Below are 23,587 nucleotides of genomic sequence, written 5' to 3'. Positions count from 1 at the left end.
GAAAACCAGGGGTCCTCGGTGCTCTCTGAGCTTGCTTGTTTTCTTGCAGATGTTTTTCCCCCCACGGGGTGGGATTCCATTCCTCTTCAACCCGTTTTTGACGGAACAAATTGCACCCAACCGATGCGTCAGGAATACGCATGATGTAAGAAATCAGATCCACCCATTTGTTCATGTTTATTGACACAAGAAAGCCATCTGGCGCCTACAGCAAGAAGAGTCCATAACTTGCGCGGGGAAGGAAATGCTGCAATTCTGCTTCTCTCCACGGTGACCTCTTGGCTGTAAAGTATCTCTTGTCCTGAGCTATTTTCGGGCAGGTAGAACCCATAACTCCACCTCCGCTCCACCTGCGGAGGTTGAAGAGCTCATATAGTCCACCTTCAAAGGCACAAATGTTCCTGCAGGCTCAAGAGAATCTGAGCTGGAGGGTCTGCAGGACTTCTACTAGCCTGTTGAGCTTGGAGGGCCGGCGGTTGGTGCAGAAGGCACAGAAGGTGCCTCCCTTTCAGGAGATTGGGTGACGGGCCCATTTGTAAATCGAAAAGAGCGCATCCCTCAGGTTGAGAAAACTGGGCCGATCTTCAGGGTGGGTCTTCCAGCATTCCAGCATGATGCTATAAATTTCAGGGGAGCAACCGTTGGAACGAGGGAGACGGTAGCCCCGAGTAATCTGCTGGATGGTCTCTTGATTGGTCATCCCTAGAAGAAGGCAGACAGAAACAGTCAGGTTCACAAGCTACAGAGAGATGGGACAGGTAATGGAGGACTTTCCTTACACAGAGATGGGGGTTCCTCACCAATGTAAGGGTGACTAAACCATTATGGATGATTTCCCATGCCCCAAATCTCTCAAAAGTGGCTGTGGGTGTTGTGATTCCATGCCAGCCTGTGATCCCGATAGCTGAGTCCGGGGAATCAGAGGAGGAGGAGGAGGAGGAAGGGCCTGGGGAGCCATCAAGAGTTGGAGGAAGGGTCTGATGAGTTACAAGACTTACAAAGTGAGGAAGAACCTGATCAAGCTGAAAGCCAGCTTTGCTGGGAGGCTGAGTCAGACTGAGAGGAAGCACAGCTGGAAGACCTCAGAGACGCACGTAAACGTAGACAGGTCACACGAGTAGGTCAGAGGGAGGCAATGGGGCGACTCCAGGGGAGAAGGAGAAAGTAGTGAGAAGCCACACCTTGGGGGCTGCGTAAAAAAAAGGGAATGTGTGGGCAGGGCTGGGTGCTGGAGGCAACCGTTGGCAAAGAACTTCTGTGTCAAGAGATGATGGTATGTTTATTTTACCAGTGAGTTATTTCCTGTTTTGGCTTGCGCTCCATTTTGTTTGTGGACAAGGTCTGTAACCCAACTAAAAAAGCTTTATTTTTCCAGTCTACTGTTAAAAGAGGGGTTGCCTTGTGAAGTAACAAGGACGTATGTAGGCTGGGACAGAACAGTGGGCTCCAATTTCTCCTTTCTAGCTGGAGTGTTGGCTTAACCCCGACACTCCACGTCAGATCTTCTGAAATTGGAAATATTCGCTTGGATGTTCTGAGAAAAGGAAAGATGGTCAGGTCTGGCCCAGGAGATGGGGTTGGGGTGGAGAACCAACCTATTTCCAGTATGATTGGCCATATTACAAAGAGTGTGTCTGTGAGGGAAAGATAGGGGGAGAGAGATGCCCACTTCCCTCCCAGGATCATTCCTTTGTTGTTATCATGACCTACCATCATAGGGACACTGTCCGTAGCTAAAAACCTCATAGAGCAGGATCCCGTAGGACCAAACATCCGATTTGGGGGAGTACGTCTGGTAGATGGCGGCTTCCGGTGCTGTCCATTTCACCGGGATCATAGCATTACTGGTGGTGGAGTAAATGTCATCCTGAAAGAAACACAAGAACAGGTCCTCAACCAAAAGCAAGAGAGACTCAAGAAAGGGGAGCTAAAACTGGCTTGTTCAGAGTAGCATACAGAATAACAGTGTTGGGGGGCTGTCTTCTAGTCCAGCTCCCTGCCCAAGCAGAGACCTTATACCAGTGGTGGCAAACCTGTGGCACGTGTGCCAGAGGCAGCACTCAGAGCCCTCTCTGTTGGCATGTGCACCACCGTCACTAGCAACAGGTCCATCAGGACACCACCGCTGCCCGGAGCAGGAGCCCCGCCCAGCACAAAGGAGATGAAGCGGCCAACTAGCAAGCTTGAGTAGAGGTGGTAGAACAGAGGTCACCAACCATTGTCAATTGGTGGACTGGAAGAAAATGGAGGGGGAAGCATTTTACATGCGTGAGCACGCACACGCTGCAAGTGGGGCGGGGCTAGTGCCTGCGTGATACTCACTAGCCTTGCCCCATTCTTGTGTGATGCAGCGCCTTGTATTTGCACCCTGCGGCGTTGCGGCAGCCATTTTTGCGCCTTGCAGCACAATGGCCCATTTTTGCGCCCCCAGTTTTTGCGTGCCAGATGCGGCACTCAGAGGCGCCTCCATGCCCCTCCCTGAGGGCACCACAGTGCTGATGTGGCCCTGGCACTTTGCGATAAATAAGTGGGTTTTAGGTTGCGGTTTGGGCACTCTGTCTCTAAAAGGTTCGCCCTCACTGCCTTATACCCTTCTGGATAAATGGCTGTCCAATCGCTTCTTGAAAGCCTCCAGTGATGAAGCACCCACAACCTCTGGAGGCAAGTCGTTCCACTGATGACATTTTTACTATCTGTCAGAATCCATTTATATCACATTTCATAATTGTATAGGTAGAACAACGTGCTATTTCTGGGGATTCTGCCATCTCTCCGAGGGTGGGGGGAGAGGATGGTTACTAAAGCGATTTTCAAACAACAGGGGATGTTTTAACTGGGGGAAGGAGGGGGACAGACAGGTCTGGATTGTATCTTAATTTACAACTGAAAAGGAAAGCAATAACCATAAAACCAAGGAGAGTTCCCTTTCCCATGGAAGGACCTGACACCTAGCAACTGATGAGAGCCTGACCAAATGGATGAGGGGAGGGGCTGAAATGGGAATGCTTTATATAGGATTGAAATGTAACTTTTGTCAGATTCCGTCTTGTATTCCCACAATCGATTCCATCCTAGTAAACATTTTCCTTTTGGACTAAACTTGCATCCAAGAGTTCTTATTTCCTAAGATGTGGATTGAGGTGGGTCCTGACACTATCTTCTTCGTTCTACGTTGGATCTCTCCTTCATAAATTTCCATCTACTACTCCGTGTCTTGGCCTCAGATGCTTTCAAGAATAGGTCGTCCCCCTCTTCTTTGCGGCAGCCCCCCCAAGAATGGACAACTGCTGTCCCTAGACCTTCTCTTCATTAGATTAGACATACCCAGTTCCTGCAACTGTCCATCATACATCCCTGTCGGGTCCATCTTTGTAGGACTGCTTCGTCACTTCATCCAGATGTGCTACTACAGAAATCCCCTCAACACATCTGGAGGACATCAAATGCTATTTATGGGTTTTTGTCTGAGAATTAAGCACCTAACTCTGGAGAAGTGAGAGTTGGATCTGCACCCACCTCCCCTATCTTTGTTTGTTTTATATTTTGTCCGTTTGTTCGATATTTGTTCCAGATAAGTTGGCGTACAGGCAGTCCTTGACTTATGACTACCACTGGAACCCAAATGTCCATTGCTAGCAAGATAGTTATTAAGTGAGTTATGCCTGATCCTACGACCTTTTTGAAACGACATTTAAGCAAACCACAACAGTTGCTCAGTGAATCATGTGGTTGTTAAGTAAATCCAGCTTCCTCCATCGACTTTGCTGGCTGTGAAGATAGTCCCAGACACGTTAAGGGGGATGGCTGGTATGTCAGATTTTAAGAGGGCTCTTTTAGACATTTATGTTTTTGGAGTCGACAAAAGGAACATAAATGTTGGATGGATCTAGGATCTCTTCCCACTTTTTGGAGAAAGTGCAGAGAAGAGCAACTAGGATGATTATGGGCTTGGAGACTAAAACATAGGAAGAACGGCTGCAAGAACTGGCTATGGCTAGTCTAGAGAAAAGAAGAAATAGTGTGGGGGAGACATGATAGCAGTATTCCAGTATTTGACAGGCTGCTACAAAGAGGAGTGTGTGTGTGTGGGGGGGGTGGTGGTGTTTCAACTTATTTTCCAAAGCACCTGGAGGGAAGACAAGAAACGATGGATGGAAACTAATCAAGGTGAGAATCAACCTAGAAATAAGGAGAAATTTCCTGACAGTGAGAACAATTAACCAGTGGAACAACTTGCCTCCAGAAGTTGTGGGTGCTCCATCACTGGAGGTTTTTAAGAAGAGCTTGGACAGCCACTTGTCTGAAATGGTATAGGGTCTCCTGTTTGAGAAGGGGGTTGGACTAGAAGACCTCCAGGGTCCCTTCCAGCCCTATTCTGATTAGACTCAGCTGTAGGGAGGGTGTTAAAGCTTCCTTGGACGCACCTTGAGTAGCCTAGCAAGGCCGAAGTCAGCTATTTTGCAAGCAAGGTCATCTCCCACCAGGATGTTCCTAGCTGCGAGATCTCGATGGACGATATGTTGTTCCTCCAGGTAGGTCATCCCATCAGCCACCTGGCAAGAGATGCTGAGGAGGTGGTGTGTGGTCAATTCCTTTCCTGCAGCACCTGAAAAATCAACAAGGCACCATGGTGGCTAGAACATGCTATTGCAGGCTGACTCTGCCCACTGCCAGTAGTTCGATCCTAAACAGCTCTAGGCTAACACAGCCTTCCATCCTTCTGAGGTCAATAAAATGAGGACCCAGATGCAGTGGTGGGATTCAGCCTGTTCGCACCGCTTCAGCAGAACCAGTAGCTAATTTTTTGTTGCCCGGGCCCAGAATGGACTTCTGGAAGGGGCATCCACACAGAGAACTGGTTGTTCACGTATTTGAATCCCACCACTGCCCGGATTGTTGGGGGCAACAGGTGGACTCTACACCTCTCCCATGAAGTGGTACATAAGTCTTAAGTGCTATTGTTATTAACCTTTGATCCTTTGCTGAAATGCATTTATATACTTACAGGTAATCCTCTGTTTACAACCCTTGGTTTAGTAACCATCCAAAGTTACAACAGCACTGAAAAAGAGCGACTTGCAACCAGTCCTCACATTTATGACCATCACACCATCCCCACAGTCATGTGATCAGAATTCAGGCGCTTGGGCCACCAGTATGCATTTATGACGCTCACGTGACCCCAGTTGCCGCATCGTCAGGTTGCATGACTGTCATTTGCAATTTCCCATCTGGCTTCCCAACAAGCAAAGTCAATGGGGAAATTCACTTAATGACAGAGCCCGATTCCCTTAAGAACAACTGCAGTGATTCGCTTACAAAGTTAGCAAAAAAAAAAAGGATTGTAAAATCGGCTGCAATTTGCTTAATAGCTGCCTTGCTTAGCAATGGAAATTCTGGTCTCAGAATTTCAGAGAGTCCTCGACTTACAGCTACTCATTTAGTGACCATCTGAAATTACAGTGGCACTGAAAAAGTGACATATGACTGGTTTTGTAGCAACCATTGCACCAATCCTGGGGTCTTCAGACTTGGCAACTTTAAGACTTGTGGACTTCAACTCCCAGAATTCCTCAGCCAGCTTGCCTGGCTGAGGAATTCTGGGAGTTGAAGTCCACAAGTCTTAAAGTTGCCAAGTTTGAAGACCTTTGCACCAACCCCATGGTCAAAGGGGAAGCTAGATTCGCTTAACAACCATGTTCCTAACTTAACAACTGCAGGGATTCGTTTAGCAACTGTGGCCAGAAGAGTCGTTAAAATGGGGCAAAACTCCACAACACCAGAAATTGTGAGCTCACTTGTGGGCCTAAGTCAACGACTATGCTTCTCTGTGCAAGAGAGGGCAGTGTTGTGTCAGAAATTAGATGAAAAAACAGATAATCTGTTGTTATCTTTTGACATTCTTTTACAACACCACCGTGGACCAAATTCTGGGACAATTCTCTAGCACCCATGCTTAAGCCCACTCCAGTTGTGTCTAGGTAATTTCCCCACAGAATATTACCTGAAGCAAATTTAAACCCATGAGTCTTGACTTCTGGGTTAGCAGCTTAATTTTGAAGTAAAACCTTAACTGCCCACTTCTAAGCTTCTTTCCACACATTTTAGCAATTGGGTGGCTTTTGCTTTTTTCCTTATTAAATCCAGCCGTAATTCTCGGAGGATTAACCCCTGGGTTTGACTGGCACATCCCACAGAGGACTGGATTCCCTCAGAGTGGGAATTTTGACTGCCAGCCCTCAGAAGAGGTTCCATCTCTGTGCATGGAAAGGCTGAGCCTTAGAATTTTGACTGCCAGCCCTCAGAAGATGGTTCCATCTCTGTGCATGGAAAGGCTGAGCCTTAGAAGGAAAATGTGAACAGATTACACTTTGTAAACACGACGCACCACCACCACCTGCGCAAAGCTATCCCACACTGGGATGACGCAAGAAAGAAACTCATTAGCAGACAAAAGTGTTTAGGCACTTGGAAAACCGAGAAGGTTGGCTCCAGACTCGTTCTTCTAGGGAGTTGCCCCATCTGAGGTAACAAACCAGATCTGGAAAAGAGGTCAAGTCCTTCAACACAGGAAACTTCTCATGGGAAGCAGCCAAACTGGCTGCCTTGGACAAGAGATTCCTCAGCCGAGGAGAATCTCCATAGAAAAGGGTTGCATGTTGGGCATGGCGAAACGGCAGGGGGAATTCGTCTGAAAATGGAGCTGCCTCGGATGGCAGCTGAATCAAAGGAAGCTGCCCAACTGCCCAGCGGAGATGAAATTTGGGGAAGTAATAGAGAGCAATTTTCCCAGGGGAATTTATAAATTGTGTCTGAGGAGGAGCCAGTTCTTCGGTGATTTTGCAACTAGTGGTATAGTCCTTAGCAAACCATGCAAAGCCTCTCTCTCTCTCTCTCTCTCTCTCTCTCTCTCTCTCTCTCTCTCCCTCTCCCTCTCCCTCTCCCTCTCCCTCTCCCTCTCCCTCTCCCTCCCTCCCTCCCTCCCTCCCTCCCTCCTCTCTTTCTCTCTCTCTCTGCAAGCAGAAGACTATTACAGATAGTCTTCAAGTTGCAACAGTTCATTTATTGACAGTTCAAAGTTATGATGGCACTAAAAAAAAGTGACTTATGACCCCTTTTCACATTTACAACTGTTGCAGCATCCCAATGGTTACATGATCAAAATTCAGATGCTTGGCAACTGGTTCCTATTTATGACGGTCGCAGTGTCCCGGAGTCACATGATCTCCTTTTGCGACCTTCTGACAAGCAAAGTCAATGGGGAAGCCAGATTCACTTAACAGCCGTGATCCTGACTTAACAACTGCAGTAATTCACTTAACAACTGTGTCAAGAATGGTTGTAAAATGGAGGAAAACTCATTTAACAATTGTCTTGCTTACCCAACAGAAATTTTTGGTTGAAACTGTGGACGTAAGGTGAGGACTGCTTGTAAGGATATGTGTGTGTATGAACGGCACCCGTGAGGTGGAGTCATAAAAACCAAGGAGGTAGTAGTCACAGCCGTAAGATCAAAGCCCCGCAATGTCATGTGACTTACAACCATTCATTTAGTGACTGAATTTTGGACTCAGTTGTGGTCATAAGTGGAGGATGACCTGTAGTCCAGATCTCAGAAGAATGCAGGTTGTGTTCATAGTGCTGGATTTTAGTAATTTGTCATGACTACCATTTTGACACTGGACTGGCCCACTACAGTTCTGTAGGAAGTTTGGGCCTGGAATCTCAGATGAATACTCACTGTTGAGGTAACTATGGAGATTGCCCTTCCGCATCAACTCTGTGACAATATAAACTGGCTCCCCCACAGAACAGACCGCCAGAAGTTTGATGAGTCTTGTGTGTTTCAGACTTTTTAAGTTCCGGATCTCCTTGACGAAGTCGTCCCTCATGTCAGCTGTGAAGGAGACAAAAGACATTTGCAGGATGGATTGCTTGCGCAGACAATGTCTGGGCTTGTTCTCTCATTCCAGCACATCTGGAAGCCCTAGGTTAGTGTGTGTGTGGGGGGGAACCTTGGCTCTTTTATGACTTGTGGACTTTAACTCCCATGCTGGCTCAGGAATTCTGGGAGTTGAAGTCCACAAGTCATAAAAGAGCCAAGGTTCCCCACCCCTGCCCTAGGTCATGTTTTCTCCACCTTGGGCATTTCTAGGAGAGTGGACTTCAACTCCCAGAATTCCACAGCCAGCATGATCATTGATGAGAATTCTGGGAGTTGAAGTCCGCCCACCTAGAGCCTTGGTGGAGCAGTGGGCTAATGCCTCCTTAAGTAACACCAGCTGCCTGCAATTAGTGCAGATTCGCATCCCACCAGGCTCAAGGTTGACTCAGCCTTCCATCCTTCCGAGGTAGGTAAAATGAGGACCCAAATTGTTGGGGGCAATAAGCTGACTTTGTAATAATGCCACTTGGGGTGTGTGTGAAAGCCCTAACAAGCAGGCATATACATAGAATGAAGGCTACTGCTAAGCTTGTAAGCTGTCCTGAGTCTTTGGAGAAGGGCGGGATATAAATGGAATAAAAATAAATAAAATAAAATAAAATAAAATGCCTAAGGCTGGGAAACAGAATTACAGAGTTGGAAGAGACCTTGGAGGTCTTCTAGTCCAACCCAGGAAACCCTATAACACTTCAGAAAAATGGTTGTCTAATCTCTTCTTTAAAAACTCCAGTGTTGAAGCATTCACAGCTTCTGGAGGCAGGTTGTTCCACTGGTTAATGGTTCTAATTGTCAGGAAGTTTCTCCTTAGTTCTAGGTTGCTTCTCTCCTTGATTAGTTTCCATCCGTTGCTTCTTGTCCTGCCTTCAAGCACTCTGGAGACCAGCTTGACTCCCTCTCTTTGGGGCAGCCCCTGAGATATTGAAACACAGCTATCATGTCACTCCTAGTCCTTCTTCTCATTAAACTAGACATACCAAGTTCCTGCAACCGTTCCTTATATGTTTTAGCCTCCAGTCCCCTGATCATCTTTGTTGCTCTTCTCCGCACTCTTTCTAGAATCTCAACATGTTTTTTTATATTGGTTGGTACCACTTCCTGTTATCTTGATTCTATCCCTCTATGAACACTGCCCTAGATGTTTTCTCCAAGCATTCTTCAAGATTAAAGAAGATAACTTTGGGTTCAAACATGGCTGAGACTCCTGTCTTATCGTCTTGCAACTTGGGGTGAGGACCTTGCGTGATGGGGCATCTTGTAAATTTAGACTTTTGAAGGCCTCCTTGCTTTGCTGACCTGCTTGTCCACCTTGCTAATCTTTCCTGGACCGTTATATTGACAACAGAGATGAATAATACAATGTTCTAGTATTGCTACTACGATGATCGTAAATGTAATTAGGCTATTCAGTTATCATTAATATCCTTTCAAAACCTCCTCAAATTTACAGGCAGAAAAACTGGATGGATAATTCTCCTAATTTCTCCAAGGGGTGCGGGGGGGGGCAGAATAAGAACCATAGATTTGCCTACAGTTTCTCAAGCCATGGATTCCTGGATTGGCAGGCCCTGCTCCCAGGCATTCATCCCCTAGTCACCTCCAGATTGACTACTGCAATGCACTCTACATAGGGCTGCCCTTGAAGAGTATCTGGAAGCCTCAGCTGGTACAGCATGCAAGAGAGCAGGCAGCTATGTGCATTCCTAGAACACATTCCTAGAATTCCTAGCATGGCACTGCTTCCCAAGCTCCTTCAGTTGTCACTTTGTTTCTAGGTCCAATTCAAGGTGCTTTTTAAAATATCTGTGGTTTGTTTTTGTTTTTTTATATGGGATTTTACCTGTTTGTGGCGCACTTCCCAGAGTTGCCTTGGGTTATAGCGGCAGCTGCATAAATTTTACTAATAAATACAATAAATGAATGAATTCCCAGGTAGTGGTGATTTCACAAATTGATCTGGAGAAAGCCCCAGTTACCTTCCATTGGAATTTTAACTGAAGGCTGGGAAGCAAGGCAGGAAACGTTTGCAGTGAAAATTTAGAACGTTTGCTAGAAGCACTAAATAAAAGGATGTTCTGCCTAGGAAGCTTTCTCCAAAATTGAGGGTTTTTTTTTTTTGAAAAAAACCCCAAAACCCTAGGATCATAAAATGTAGGACTGGAAGGGACCTCGGTGGTCCTCTAATCTAGTCCAACCACTTGCTCAAGATAGGAGTCTTTATGCTAATCTAATCTAATCTAAAGGGACGCGGTGGCTCATTGGGTTAGGATGCTGAGCTTGTTGATCAGAAGGTCGGCAGTTTGGCGGGTCGAATCCCGAGTGCTGCGTAACAGAGTGAGCGCCTGTTACTCGTCCCAGCTTCTGCCAACCTAGCAGTTCAAAAGCACGTAAAAATGCAAGTAGAAAAATAGGGACCACTCCGGTGGGAAGGTAACAGCGTTCCGTGCACCTTTGGCGTCTAGTCATGCCGGCCACATGACCATGGAGACGTCCTCGGACAAGCACTGGCTCTTCGGCTTTGAAACGGAGATGAGCACCGGCCCCTAGAGTTGGAAACGACTAGCACTCATGTGTGGGGGAACCTTTACCTTTACCTAATCTAATCTAATCTAATCTAATCTAATCTAATCCTTTATTCCAATGGACATTTTCTTTCATCAGATTGAATGAGAACTGGAAGATGTTTCTGTCCAGCTTGGTTAGTTCATCCTGGACTTGGAACATGGCTTGCAGGATCCAGAAATCTGCAAACTGAACTAGGTGCAGAATATCACCAAGTATCAGAGTAACGTAGGACTTTTCAAATAAAAAAAATGTATTTAGCATCAACCTGAACTTTGCTCCCTTCCACGTGTCTTTTCCTTTGTGAGGATAAAATAACTGAAGAGATCAACTGACCTAGTTTATTAACAACCATTTGGATTAATATCTATGGGCACAATTGTTATCATTACTCCATTACTTCTGATAACAGCAGCATCCTTAGGGAGGTGCAAGACAATTAAAAGGTCAACAATTGTGCCAGAATTTTGTGATGCCAATCCTGTGACTGTGTGCTTGCAACAGGCACCGGGATACAAGGCTATTAGGGTGGTGTTTGCATTGTGGCACCACAGTGATTGTTCTATTGTTCTCCTACTATCATGGCTTATTATTTCTCCATCTATTTTCCAGATGGGAGAAGTCATTCTCATTTCCTTGTTCAGCTGGTGGATTCAATCTCAGACCCCATCGTTCACCTCTGGTCTACTCATGGGGGATTGACTAATCCACCTCTTAAGAAACAGGCAGACAAGACATTGCGCAAGAGAGGTTCTGCACTCTACAAACCTTGTTTCATAATTTTGATGGCCACAGGCACTGTGTTCTTCCACATTCCTTCCCAAACTTCTCCAAAACATCCTTCGCCCATCTTCCTCCAGAGCTGGAATTCAGATCGGGGACGTTCCCACTGATCCATCTCAGAAGGCTTCTGTAGAAGGGGTAAGATTAGAGAGAAACGATCCAGATAACAGAATAACAGAGTTGGAAGGGGGAACTTAGAGATCTTCTAGCCCAACCCTCTGTTCAAGTAGGAAACTCTATATCATTTCAGATAAATGGTTGTCCAATCTCCTCTCAAAAATCTCCAGCGATGGAGATCCCACCCACAACTTCTGGAGGCAGGTGTGTTCCACTGATTAACTGTTCTAACTGTCAGGAAATTTCTGCTTAATTCTAGGTTGCTTCTCTCTTTGGTTAGTTTCCATCCGTTGCTTCTTGTCCTGCTTTCAGGTGCTTTGGAGAATAGCTTGACTCCCTCTTCTTTGGGGCAGCCCCTGAGATATTGGAACACTGCTATCATGTCACCCCTCACCCTTCTCTTCATTAGACTAGACATTCCCAATTCCTGCAACCGTTCTTTATATGTTTTAGCCTCCAGACCCCTAGTCATCTTTGTTGCTTTTCTCTGCACTCTTTTCAGAGTTTCAACATCTTTTTTATGTTGTGGTGACCAAAACAAGGCAGGTCTGGATAGAGGAAGGATTAAAGAAATCTTGAACAAGATGGTTGCAGGAGATCATTGACTCAATTGGAGTCAAAGTATTGTTTTATTTTTCCAGTCTAGTCTACAAACCTCGGAATTTCCTAGTAGTGGAGAGCTTCTGGCCTTTTAAGGAATAACCATCAACAGTCAAGGAAGAAGCGGACAAGAAATAAGTGGCAGAAGAGCAGCCGTGAAGGCCTTGGAAAAGATATTCAGAAGTTGTGTTGGGTCTACAGCTGTAAATATCAAAAACTGTGGAAGCCACTCTGTTCCTTGTGAAACTCTATGGAAACAAAAGTTGGACTTTGAAGAAGCAGCAGAGAAGAGTATTGACACTTTTGAACTTTGGAGAAGACGCTTGAGAATATTGTGGACAATCAAGAAGCTGGGTGACCTTGGAGATTCTCAGTCCTCCAGGTCATGTCTGTCCCAAACGTGCCTTTTCAAAAGTCCACATTTTGGATAGAGAGGACCGCTGGTTTGAAAGCGGGGTCAAAGAGGGCATCCATGTCAAAATTGAACAGCCCTCTCAACAGAGAGGGAGGGATACAACATCAACTATCTCCAGTCTACAACGCCGTCCTTTCAGCATTTCCAAGGAGGCTCCCCACCCATTTGCACCACTCAGGTGACCCTGATGACACAGAGGAACTTCTAGGTGGCCTCAATGACTCTTTAAAGAAGGCAAATGACCAGCTTCCTCTGCGTAACAATGGCAGCTACTGACTGGATCTCTAAACTCGACGTTAAACTCTGAAATGTTATTTCTGTTTTCCTCTTAGGTTTTATAAATGCTTCTTTTTTTAAAAAAATGTTTTAACTGTTCTAACTTGTAAATATGAAGTGCTTTTAATTCTGTGTGTGACCAGCCATACGCTAAATAAATAAACCAGCTGTCTGCAAGGAACATAAATCCTTCCATTCCCCACCATCCAGTCAGAACCGGAAGAAGCTTCTTGGATGAGAAGTGAAACGTCTTCAAAGAAAAACAAGAAAGTCCAGTTGCCTCCTGAAAAATGCACCCTTGGGACAAGAAGCTCGGTGCCTTAAACACTAGACTAGACCAAAGGAGACTGCATTTCAACTTGACTCCATCATAAATTGCTTTTGAACCTCCCGTCAGTCAGCTTCTATTCACGGTGCAAGGAAAACTCGTGTGGGCCTGTGGAACATGTTCTTCAAATTCTTTTCCATCGATAATAAGACAGGCCTCCGAAGCCTAGAACGGACTTCCAGAAGCAGTGTGCATTCAGCCGATTCTCCGAACTCAACAAAATTTAGCTACCGGTTCTACTGAACTGGTGCAAACCGGCTGAATCCCACCACTGCATTTCGGACAAGTGGCTGCCCACTCTCTTCTTAAAAACCTCCAGTGATGAAGCACCCACAATGTCTGAAGGCAAGTTGTTCCACTGGTTGATTGTCCTCACTGTTAGGAAGTTTCTCCTGAATTCCAGGTTGCCTCTCTCCTTGATCAGTTTCCATCCATTGTTTCTCGTCCTTCCCTCTGGTGCTCTGGTGAACAACCTGACCCCCTCCTCTTCTTTGTGGCAGCCCCTCAGATACTGGAGCACTGCTATCGTGTCCCCCCCCTTAGTCCTTCTTTTCTTTAGACTAGCCAAACCCAAATCCTGCAGCCGTTCCTCATATGTTTTTGTCTCCAGTCCTTTAATATAAATGGAATTAAAATAAAATAAAATAAATCATCTTAGTGGCTCTTCTCTGCACTTTTTCCAAAGTCTCAACATCTTTTTTTTTTTATTGTAATGTGGTGACCAAAGCTGGATGCAATATTCCTGGTGTGGCCTTAATAAGGAGTTATAAAGCGGTACTAACGCTTCACGTGATTTTGATTCTATGCCTCTGTTTATACAACCAAGGATTGTATTAGCTTTTTCGGCTGCTGCAGCACACTGCTAAGGTTGAGCTATAAATAGTTTACAGCAGACATGTCAAACACAAGTCCCGGGGGCCAGATCCGGCCCGTGAAGTGGTTTCATGCGGCCCGCAAAGCCATCCTGGAAACAGTGAGGGAACGGCCCCCACTGCCTTGGCCCTGGCCCAGAGACCCTCCTTCTGCCAGAGACCCTCAGATCTGTCCCACTCCTGCCCAGGCCCCCATAGGCACCCTTGATGCGAACGATGTAGAGCTGGCCATGCCCACCCAGTAGACCATACGCACTCTGGCCATGCCCACCCAGTAGGCCACGCCCACCCTGGCCATACCCACCCGGCTTCCTGAGGGCAACTGCAATGCTGATGCGGCCCTCAATGAAATTGAGTTTGACACCCCTGGTTTACATGGGGTGGATGGATGGCTGGATGGATCAAATCTGTTCTGGAGAGAGAGAATCCCCTGAGAATGGGCTCCAGAGATAGCCCAAACACTTGGAAGAATAAACCTTTGGTTCTAGTGACCGACTCAGACTGGATCCTGTAAACTGTTTACCATGGAAGGGGGTGACTAAAACTAACTGCTGAAGCAGATCCAAAGGCAAAGCGAAAACAAACACTCCCCCACTCCCCAATAAACAGCCAGCTCCTGGACGTTTGTCAGGGATGGAGAAAAATCACACGGTGGTGACATGTTCTTCCACTCACCTTCTGGACGCAGGGCTGAGATAAGGGGCACTCAATGATATTCCAGTTGGCTCTGTAATAAGCAAGGAGCTCTTCCAGACTCGAGAAGACGTGCGCTTTTTCCAAGTAAAAACTTCCGGCGGGATTCAAGAAGATTCTGAAATGTCGTACTTTTCCGCGGTTGCGAACTGGAGATGGAAGGAAAAGAGAACACGACAGAAGTTGCATCAACTTTACAATTTCCCTTTCTATAGTTTAGGAGGCACCAGCATTGTTTGTCACCCAGCTCCCTGGTTCATTTTTATTTTATTTTACTATTTATTTTAATTATTTTGTTTTATTATGATTTATTTTATTATTTTATTTTATTTTATATTATATTATTTTATTTATATCCCACTTTTTATTATTTTTTACCAATAACTCAAGGTGGCGAACATATCTAATAGTCCCCCCTCCTCCTATTTTCCCCACAACCACCACCCTGTGATATGAAAAGTAATTTGCATCACAGGTAGTCCTGGGCATAAGGCCACTCATTTAACAATGGTTCGTTCACAAAGAGCCTTGCAAAAAGTAACTTAGTTCTTGCAGTTACGACCATCACACCACCCCCGTGTGGTCATGTCATCGCAATTTGGGCACTCGGCAACAGGCTCACATTTACAACTGGTTGCAGCATCCTGCAGCTGTGTGACTATGACCACGATTTGTTTAATGACCAACATACATCTTCTCATCCAAACCCCCTGCCTCCCAGGCATATCATTCTGGACAAACGGTTGTCCAGTCTCTTCTTAAAAACTTCCAGTGTTGGAGCATTCACAGCTTCTGGAGGCAGGTAGTTCCACTGGTTAATTGTTCTGACTGACAGGAAACTTCTCTCTAATTTCTAGGTTGAGTCTCTCTTTGATAAGGTTCCACTCATTACTTCTCGCCCTGCCCTTAGTACTGTTGACTCCGTCTTTTCTGTGAGAAGCTCTCAAGAAGCTGTTGAGATGGTGAATCCAGAACCAACTCCAGAATTTTATTTTTCCTCTCTAGGTAGTATTATCACTTATTGTACCTACCATGTAGATAAGACTTGCTGATGTCTGGAATCATTTTGCTTATATTTGAGCGAAGTGCCTGCAACTTACATCCATTATTTCTGATCCTGGTTTCAATGACCATGGGAAAAAATAATCGTTGAACATCTTTCTTATGGCCCCTTTCTACGTATCTGAGCACTGATATCATGTCTTTCGTGGGTGTTCGTTTCTCCAAACTGACCCTACCAAGTTCCTTCAGCCTGTCCTCATAAGAAGTCTCTCTCCAAGTCATATTCGTCTTCTGAACAATCTGTCAATTTCCAGGAAATATGCCCAGAATTGTCCAGAATATTCCAAACCAAAGGTGGTCTCACCAGCCACAAGGAGAGAGGAATAAGGATGTCGCACATGTTTGACGGGAAACTACATTTCCCATGATTCCCTGAGGAGATGAACTAAGAAGGTAGAAAATGCCTCTGGGGCACAAATGCTTGAAAATAATCTCGGCATGTTTGGGAAGATACAGCAACCTTTGATTTCCTTCATGATGGATGTTGACCTAGGTTAGGAAAAACAGGAACAGATGGAGGTTGAGGCAGTGACAACTACCTATTCCTTCATTCATGACATTTTTGCGAGGAATTCCAGGACTGCCATCAATAGGTTTCCTTGTGTTTAGCTCAGGCATGCCAGGCAGATGCCCTCAAGCTGTGTTGCGTTGGCACCTGTTGGAATTGCTGGCTTGGAATTCTGGGGAATTGCACTCGCCACAATTCAAACATGATCAGCTGTGAAAGGATAAGAATTCGTGAGATGGTCTATTGCCATTGTTAGTCACTCCTAATTGTGCAAAGGCTTGGTGTGGCTTGGGGCTAGTTCATCCTTTGCTCCATGCAAATTGTGTAGGCAGAATACCTTTGTTTATTGCAACACTTAGTGTAATTACACCCAAGGAATTGGAGTGTGCTTAGTAATTAACTTTTTTTTTAAAAAAATCCAAATTTTCTGGAATGAATTTATCACACAGATTAAGGTGGAGGAGACACTCATGTCTTTTGTGTTGCAAATTGGAGAGATTTATTTTCAGGGTGCCTGGGGTTTCCTTGCATGGCAAACCATGCATCCTGCTTTGCTACTCAATATCCAGAGAAATTATACAGTTAGCTGTAACATGTGAGCAACTAAATTAAGACCCTGGTTCTCTTTAGTCCTAATAGATATTAATTGCCTCCTTTCTTCCAGCTGGCCAGTTGTACAAAGAGCTGGAAAGAAAGAAAGAAAGAAAGAAAGAAAGAAAGAAAGAAAGAAAGAAAGAAAGAAAGAAAGAAAGAAAGAGAAAAGAAAGAAAGAAAGAAAGAAAGGAAAGAAAGAAAGAAAGAAAGAAAGAAAGAAAGAAAGAAAGAAAGAGAAGGAAGGAAGGAAGGAAGAAAGAAAGAAAGAAAGAAAGAAAGAAAGAAAGAAAGAAAGAAAGAAAGAAAGAAAGAAAGGCTTGAGGAAGGAAGGAAGGAAGGAAGGAAGGAAGGAAGGAAGGAAGGAAGGAAGGAAGGAAGGAATCCAAACACATTCTGGGCTGGCTTTTAAACCGAGGGGTGCAAAAAACAGCAAGTATTTGCATTCCAAGAACTTTTTTTTTTTTCATTTCCACACATTTGTCCTTCCACTCCCCAATCCCTCAAAAGCTGCCTGGCTGCAATTCACAATCCACTTAGCTTTTGCTAATCAAAAATGCTGAGCAGTGAAAATCGCTGTCCCAACTGTAACTGATCCAAATGCTTTAGCAAAACAATCGCCAGCAGCACCTCCTCACCAAAGGCAAAACTCTGGGTTAAAGGAAAGCAAAACAAATGACTTGAGACAGCCTCCACCTCCACTCCTCCACGTCCTCATTCCACCTGGTGTTTATTTGCCTGGCTGCAAAACATCCCTGTAGTTTCCATGGGAGGGAGGAGAGAGCTGCAAAGCCACCTTACCACCTTTCCCCTTGGAAGACCTGCTTCTGCTGCTAGGAAATATGAGTGGGAGGCCAGTGGTGAAGCAGGAACTCCTGCAAAAACAAGTAACCGAATCGCCTGCCCGTATGAGCCACCAGAGTCCGATTGTCTCTGAAAACAAATTAATTTTACAGTGTTTGATACTGTTGAGAATTAAGGGAGAATGGTGTTGGCTCCACAAGGGCCATCCAATCCAGGGGTCTTCAAACCTGGCCCTTTTATGACTTGTGGACTTCAACTCCCAGAATTCCTCAGCATGCCAGGCACACTGGCTGAGGAATTCTGGGAGTTGAAGTCCACAAGTCATAAAAGGGCCAGGTTTGAAGACCCTTGACCTTGGTGGTCAACTATGATAAGAGGACTACCTGTGGCATGAAGAGTAAGATGTAGTTTACCTGACAGAGAGTATTCTCCCTTGTTACTCTCGCTGTCCCGAATAAGGTAGGAGCCGTGGTGATTTGGGGGGGAGAGAAGTAGCTGGTTGGCCTTATTTCTCGTGATTCCACTTATGTACCAACTGAGAAGAAAAGAGATGAGAGCTGATTAAACTATAAGCCAACCTCTCAGCGGTCTTCAGTACAAGAGATAAAGAAAGAAAGAAAAAACATTTCAAACTCCTAAGTTGCTTTCAGGGCACCCCAAAAGCGTTCTCGGTCGTTCCAATTTTTTTTAAAAAAAATGCTTGCTTGAATTTTGTTTAAAAATATTTACATAGTGCTGGTACACTGGAACATGTCGGTGATGCTTGAGACATGATGTTTCCAGCATGCTTATCCTTTACATAAACAATGAAATTCCATCCTCTCTTGCAAAACGGTGATTCACTGCTTTGGCTTGCCATGCACTGGATTTTAATCAGGGGCATTTACAAGTTCAGGAAAAGACCGGCTCTGCTCAGGCCAACTCCCTAAGACTTTCTCTAGATATCTCTATATTTTAACAATGATTAAATCTGATGACTGTAATTGAAAAGGTTATCGCCATTTCTTATTTACAATGCTGTTGTTTTTCTGGCCATCGGGAAGGTGAGGGATGCTTGGTGCTCTCTGAGCTTGGTGGTTTTCTTGTAGATGTTTCATTGTTGAGACTAGGTAAGATCATCAGTGCGTTTATGAGGTTACCTACTATAGGTCATGAAATGTCTGCAAGAAAAGCACCAAGCTCAGAGAGCACCAAGGACCCCTCATTTCAACCCTGAGCTACAGAGATTCTCCTTTATTGGCATTAAGTATGACTCACATAATATAGAGATAGAGAGATAGAGATAGGGAAAGGGATAGAGATAGAGATAGAGAGAATAGAATAGAATAGGATAGGATAGGATAGGATAGGATAGGATAGGATAGGATAGGATAGGATAGGATAGGATAGGATAGGATAGAATAGAATAGAATAGAATAGAATAGAATAGAATAGAATAGAATAGAATAGAATAGAATAGAATAGAATAGAATAACAGAATAGAATAGAGAATAGAACAGAATAGAGAATAGAATAGAATAGAGAATAGAATAGAATAGAAATAAGAATAGAATAGAATTAGAATAGAATAGAATAGAATTAAGAATAGAATAGAATAGAATAGAATTAAGAAGAATAGAATAGAATAGAATAAAAATAAGAATAGAATAGAACAGAACAGAACATAATAGAATAGAATAGAGAATAGAACAGAATAGAGAATAGAATAGAATAGAACAGAACAGAATAAAATAGAATAGAATTGAATAGAATAGAAATAAGAATAGAACAGAATAGAATAGAATAGAATTAAGAAGAATAGAATAAATAGAATAGAATAGAATAGAATAGAATAGAATAGAATAGAATAGAATTCTATTCTTGTGTGATTGGACACACAAGGAATTTGTCTCCAGTGCATAAGCTCTCACTGTACATACAAGCAACAAGTGATAAAGCATGATAATAATCAAAATACATTCATCATAAATCGTAAGATACAACACTTAGTGATGGTCATAGGATACTAAATAAGCAATCAATATAAATCATACCAGGATACTAAATAAAACAATGTGGATCACAACAACTTATAGTCATAAGAATATAAGGAAATAGATAATAGGAAAGATGAGAAGAATAATAGTAATACAGCCCTACTAGGTAATTTGAAGTGAAGAGGTATATTCCAATGGAGCAATTACAGGCAGGGAAAGAACTAAGCAAGTCTTCTTCATCAAAAGAAAAAGATAGATGTCTAGTCTCAAACCTCACTGAAATAATTAGCCTTTCTTTTGTTTTAGTTTCCTGCAGGATCGGTCTTGTTTAAAGCTTTCGGTTAGTAAAGGTGTCTTGACATGTGCTGGAAAGAAAGAACATGTTCAGTGAGGGCTGAATTTTTATTCCTCCAACTTTCCTACTCTTCAAAATGCTCTTGTTATTATTGCTTCCAGCAACTTCTCCCCACAGCTGGTTTTCCTATCCCTTCCAGATCCAAAACCACTATACAACCCAGGCTCTATCCACAGAGAGGGTCCCAATGGGCAAGATGGCAGCCGTGACTCCAGATGAACAAGGGGAGGCACTAAGAACAATTAACCAGTGGAATAGCTTGCCTCCTGGACTTGTGGAGGCATCTTCGCTGGAGATTTTCAAGAATAGCTTGGACAACCATTTGACGGGGATGGTATAAGAACTCTTGCCTTGGGTAGGGGGCTGTACTAGAAGATCTCTGAGGCCTTCCAGCCCTATGATTCTACGTTTATCTTGCCTTTAAAAAAGTGGTAAGGCCACACTTGGAATCCTGCATCCAGTATTTTTTTTTAAATTCCATTTATATCCCGCCCTTCTCCGAAGACTCAGGGCGGCTTACAAGCTTAGCAGTAGCCTTCATTCTATGTATATGCCTGCTTATTAGGGCTTTCACACACACACACCCAAGCGGCATTATTACAAAGTCAGCTTAATTGCCCCCAACAATCTGGGTCCTCATTTTACCTACCTCGGAAGGATGGAAGGCTGAGTCAACCTTGAGCCTGGTGGGACTCGAACCTGCACTAATTGCAGGCAGCTGGTGTTACTTAAGGAGGCATTAGCCCACTGCTCCACCAAGGCTCTTTTGGTACCACGATGTAAAAAAGATGTTGAGACTCTAGAAAGAGTGCAGAGAAGAGCAACAAAGATGATCAGGGGACTGGAGGCTAAAACATATGAGGAACGGTTGCTGGAATTGGGGACATCTAGTTTAATGAAGAGAAAGACTAGGGGTGACATGATAGCAGTGTTCCAGTATCTCAGGGGCTACCCAAAGAGGAGGGAGTCAAGCTATTCTCCAAAGTGCCTGAAGGCAGGACAATAAGCAACGGATGGAAACTAATCAAGGAGAGAAGCAACCTGGAACTAAAGAGAAACTTCCTGAGAATGAGAACAATCAATCAGTGGAACAACCTGCCTCCAGAAGCGGTGAATGCTCCAACACTGGAAGTTTTTAAGAAGAGACTGGACAGCCATTTGTCTGAAATGGTAGAGGGTTTCCTGCCTGAGGAGGGGGTTGGACTAGATGACCTCCAAGGTCTCTTCCAACATCATCATCATTATCATCATCATCATCATCATCATCATCATCATTGTTATTATTATTAATTGCAAAGTAGATTCTGATTTAGCCTAACCATCATTCTCAAGTGGGAATAGCATCTAGATCAGGTGAAATATTAGTACTGTTTTAAACTCCACTGGTAAGACCACACTTAGTATTGTGCATTCAATCCTCATTGCCACAATATAAAAAAAGACGTTGAGACTCTAGAAAGAGTGCAGAGAAGAGCAACAGAGATAAGGGTTCTGGAGGCTAAACCGTACAATGAACAGTTGCAGGAACGAGGAATGTCTACTCTAATGAAGACAAGGACAAGAGGTGACATGACAGTAGTCTTCCAATATTTGAGGGGCTGTCATAAAGAGGGAGTCAATCTTTTTTCTCCAAAGCCCCTGAGGGCAGGACAAGAAGCAACAGATGGAAACTCATCAAGGAGAGAAGCAACCTAGAAATAAGGAGGAATTTCCTGAGTGAGAACAATTAACCAGCGGAACGGCTTGCTTCCAGAAGTTGTGGGTGCTCCAACACTGGAGGTTTTTAAGAAGAGATTGGATAGCCATTTGTTTGAAATGGTATACAGCCTCCTGCTTTTCAAGAAGAGATTGGACAACTATTTTTCTGAAATGACATAGGGTCTCCTGCTTGAGCAGGAGGTTGGACTAGAAGTCCACCAAGGTCCCTTCCAACCCTGTTATTCTGTTTTGTTGTAAGGAAGCTATATAGCATCCTGGTATTATTATTGATAAAACAGAGTTTATTAAGTCTCGGTAGTCCAAGGGTTTCCTGCTTGAGTAGGGGGTTGGACTAGAAGACCACCAAGGTCCCTTCCAATTCTGCTATTCCGTAATGTTGCATGTGGCTTCTGCAACTTTTATGCAATCTCCTGCTTTGATATCCAAGAAAATTGCCACCTCCAGTTTGATCTGCCTCTTGTTCTTCTTGGCTTCAGATTCATAAGAAAAACCAACCATTCAATGTTCTAAAACCTCTTTGCATATTGGATAGACTAAAGCTCCTGGGAATGGACTCCTCCTTGCAGTAAGGGTTGCATCATGGATTCCCTGAATTCACGAAGGTATGTCAGAAGATCCAGACCAAGTGATTCACACCTCTGTGATCTTCTTCCACCTGGTCCATTGGGAGAAAATGGTAAAAGCTTTCCCAGGAGTGAAGGTGATGGAATAAGACATCAAAGAGGGTTGAAAGCCCCATGAGATCTCCAGCAGGAAGAAGGATAGACTTGATAGGAGAGAAGAGAAGATGATCTTGGACAGAAGATCTCTCTTCTTCATTCCATGAATGGGGCAGAGGGATCTGAAAGCACCATGAAACTGCATAAAGCACCATTCCGCCTGGACGTGTGTTTTTTTTAGGTAGAAGAAGCCAAGCCAGAGAAAACGTATTAGTTCTGCTTTATAATGTCATGGTAAGACCACACTTGGAATACTGCATCCAGTTTTGGTCCCCATGATATAAAAAAGATGCTGAGACTCTAGAGAGAGTGCAGAGAAGAACAAGAAAGATGATTAGGAGACTGGAGGCTAAAACATATGAAGAACAGTTGCAGGAACTGGGTAGGTCTACTCTACTGAAGAGAAGGTCTAAGGATGACATGATAACAGTCTTCCAATATCTGAGGGGCTGCCGCTGAGAAGCATTCTCCAAAACGCCGGAAGGCAGGACAAGAAGCAATGGATGGAAACTAATCAAGGAGAGAAGCAACCTAGAATTAAGGAGGAATTTCCTGACAGTGAGAACAATTAATCAGTGGAATGGCTTGCCTCAGGAAGTTGTAGGTGCTCCATCACTGGAGGGTTTTTTAGAAGGGATTGGACAGCCATTTGTCTGGAATGGTATAGGTTCTTCTGCTTGAGCAAGGGGGCTGGACTAGAAGACCTCCAAGGTCTCTTCCCAACTCTGTTATTCTGTTATTCTATGCTTGTGTAGACTGAATTGGTTGAGCTGCAGCTCAGTTGTGGTTTTGTGCTTTCTCCTCTTCTTCCCTTGACTACACTTCTGCCCACTGGACCATTTTATAGAATCTAGAACAGGGGTGTCAATCTGCTGGCCTGCGGGCCGGATGCATCATAGTGAAACCGCGCCCACCCCATTGCCGGCAACGGCAAAAAAGTTGCGATACGTCACAACACATCGCGTGACGTTGCGAGCTTGCCACCCCTGGTCTAGAAGGTACGTCTCATGAGCTCCAAGTTACCCTCGTTCTGACAAAAAAAAAATGTCCCAACTGTAGATACTGGATTTGGGTGTGATCCATTTCCCCCTTGAACACATCTATGGGTAGTCCTCAACTTATGACCAAAATGGACCCTTCTAATTATGATCCTAGCTCAAGGGTAGGCAACCTTGGCTCTTTTATGACTCGTGGACTTCGACTCCCAGAATTCCTGAGCCAGCCTGGCTCAGCTTGGAAACCTCTCCCTTTCCCCTCAGCATGGC

The 23,587-nt window shown here is 44.4% G+C and overlaps 1 protein-coding gene across 1 annotated transcript in view; it reads right to left on the bottom strand.

Annotated features, from left to right (window-relative positions):
• Positions 1 to 477: 477 nt before the first annotated feature.
• Positions 478 to 23,587, bottom strand: part of SRMS (src-related kinase lacking C-terminal regulatory tyrosine and N-terminal myristylation sites) — a gene marked incomplete at its 5' end in the record, with an annotated part of 48,761 nt that continues 25,651 nt past the window's right edge. The window contains 7 exons of the mRNA XM_083360925.1: positions 478 to 702; positions 1,711 to 1,867; positions 4,425 to 4,606; positions 7,742 to 7,897; positions 11,273 to 11,414; positions 14,571 to 14,737; positions 17,967 to 18,088. Of these exons, the coding sequence (XP_083217051.1) occupies positions 509 to 702; positions 1,711 to 1,867; positions 4,425 to 4,606; positions 7,742 to 7,897; positions 11,273 to 11,414; positions 14,571 to 14,737; positions 17,967 to 18,088 (1,120 nt within the window). The 3' untranslated portion in view covers positions 478 to 508. The remainder of the gene's footprint in view (positions 703 to 1,710; positions 1,868 to 4,424; positions 4,607 to 7,741; positions 7,898 to 11,272; positions 11,415 to 14,570; positions 14,738 to 17,966; positions 18,089 to 23,587) is intronic.

Source organism: Vipera ursinii (genome assembly GCF_947247035.1).
Source record: "Vipera ursinii genome assembly, chromosome: 3".
Lineage (NCBI taxonomy): Eukaryota > Metazoa > Chordata > Lepidosauria > Squamata > Viperidae > Vipera > Vipera ursinii.
Note: the sequence above shows the minus strand (reverse complement) of the source record. Positions and strands in the feature narration are given on the sequence as shown.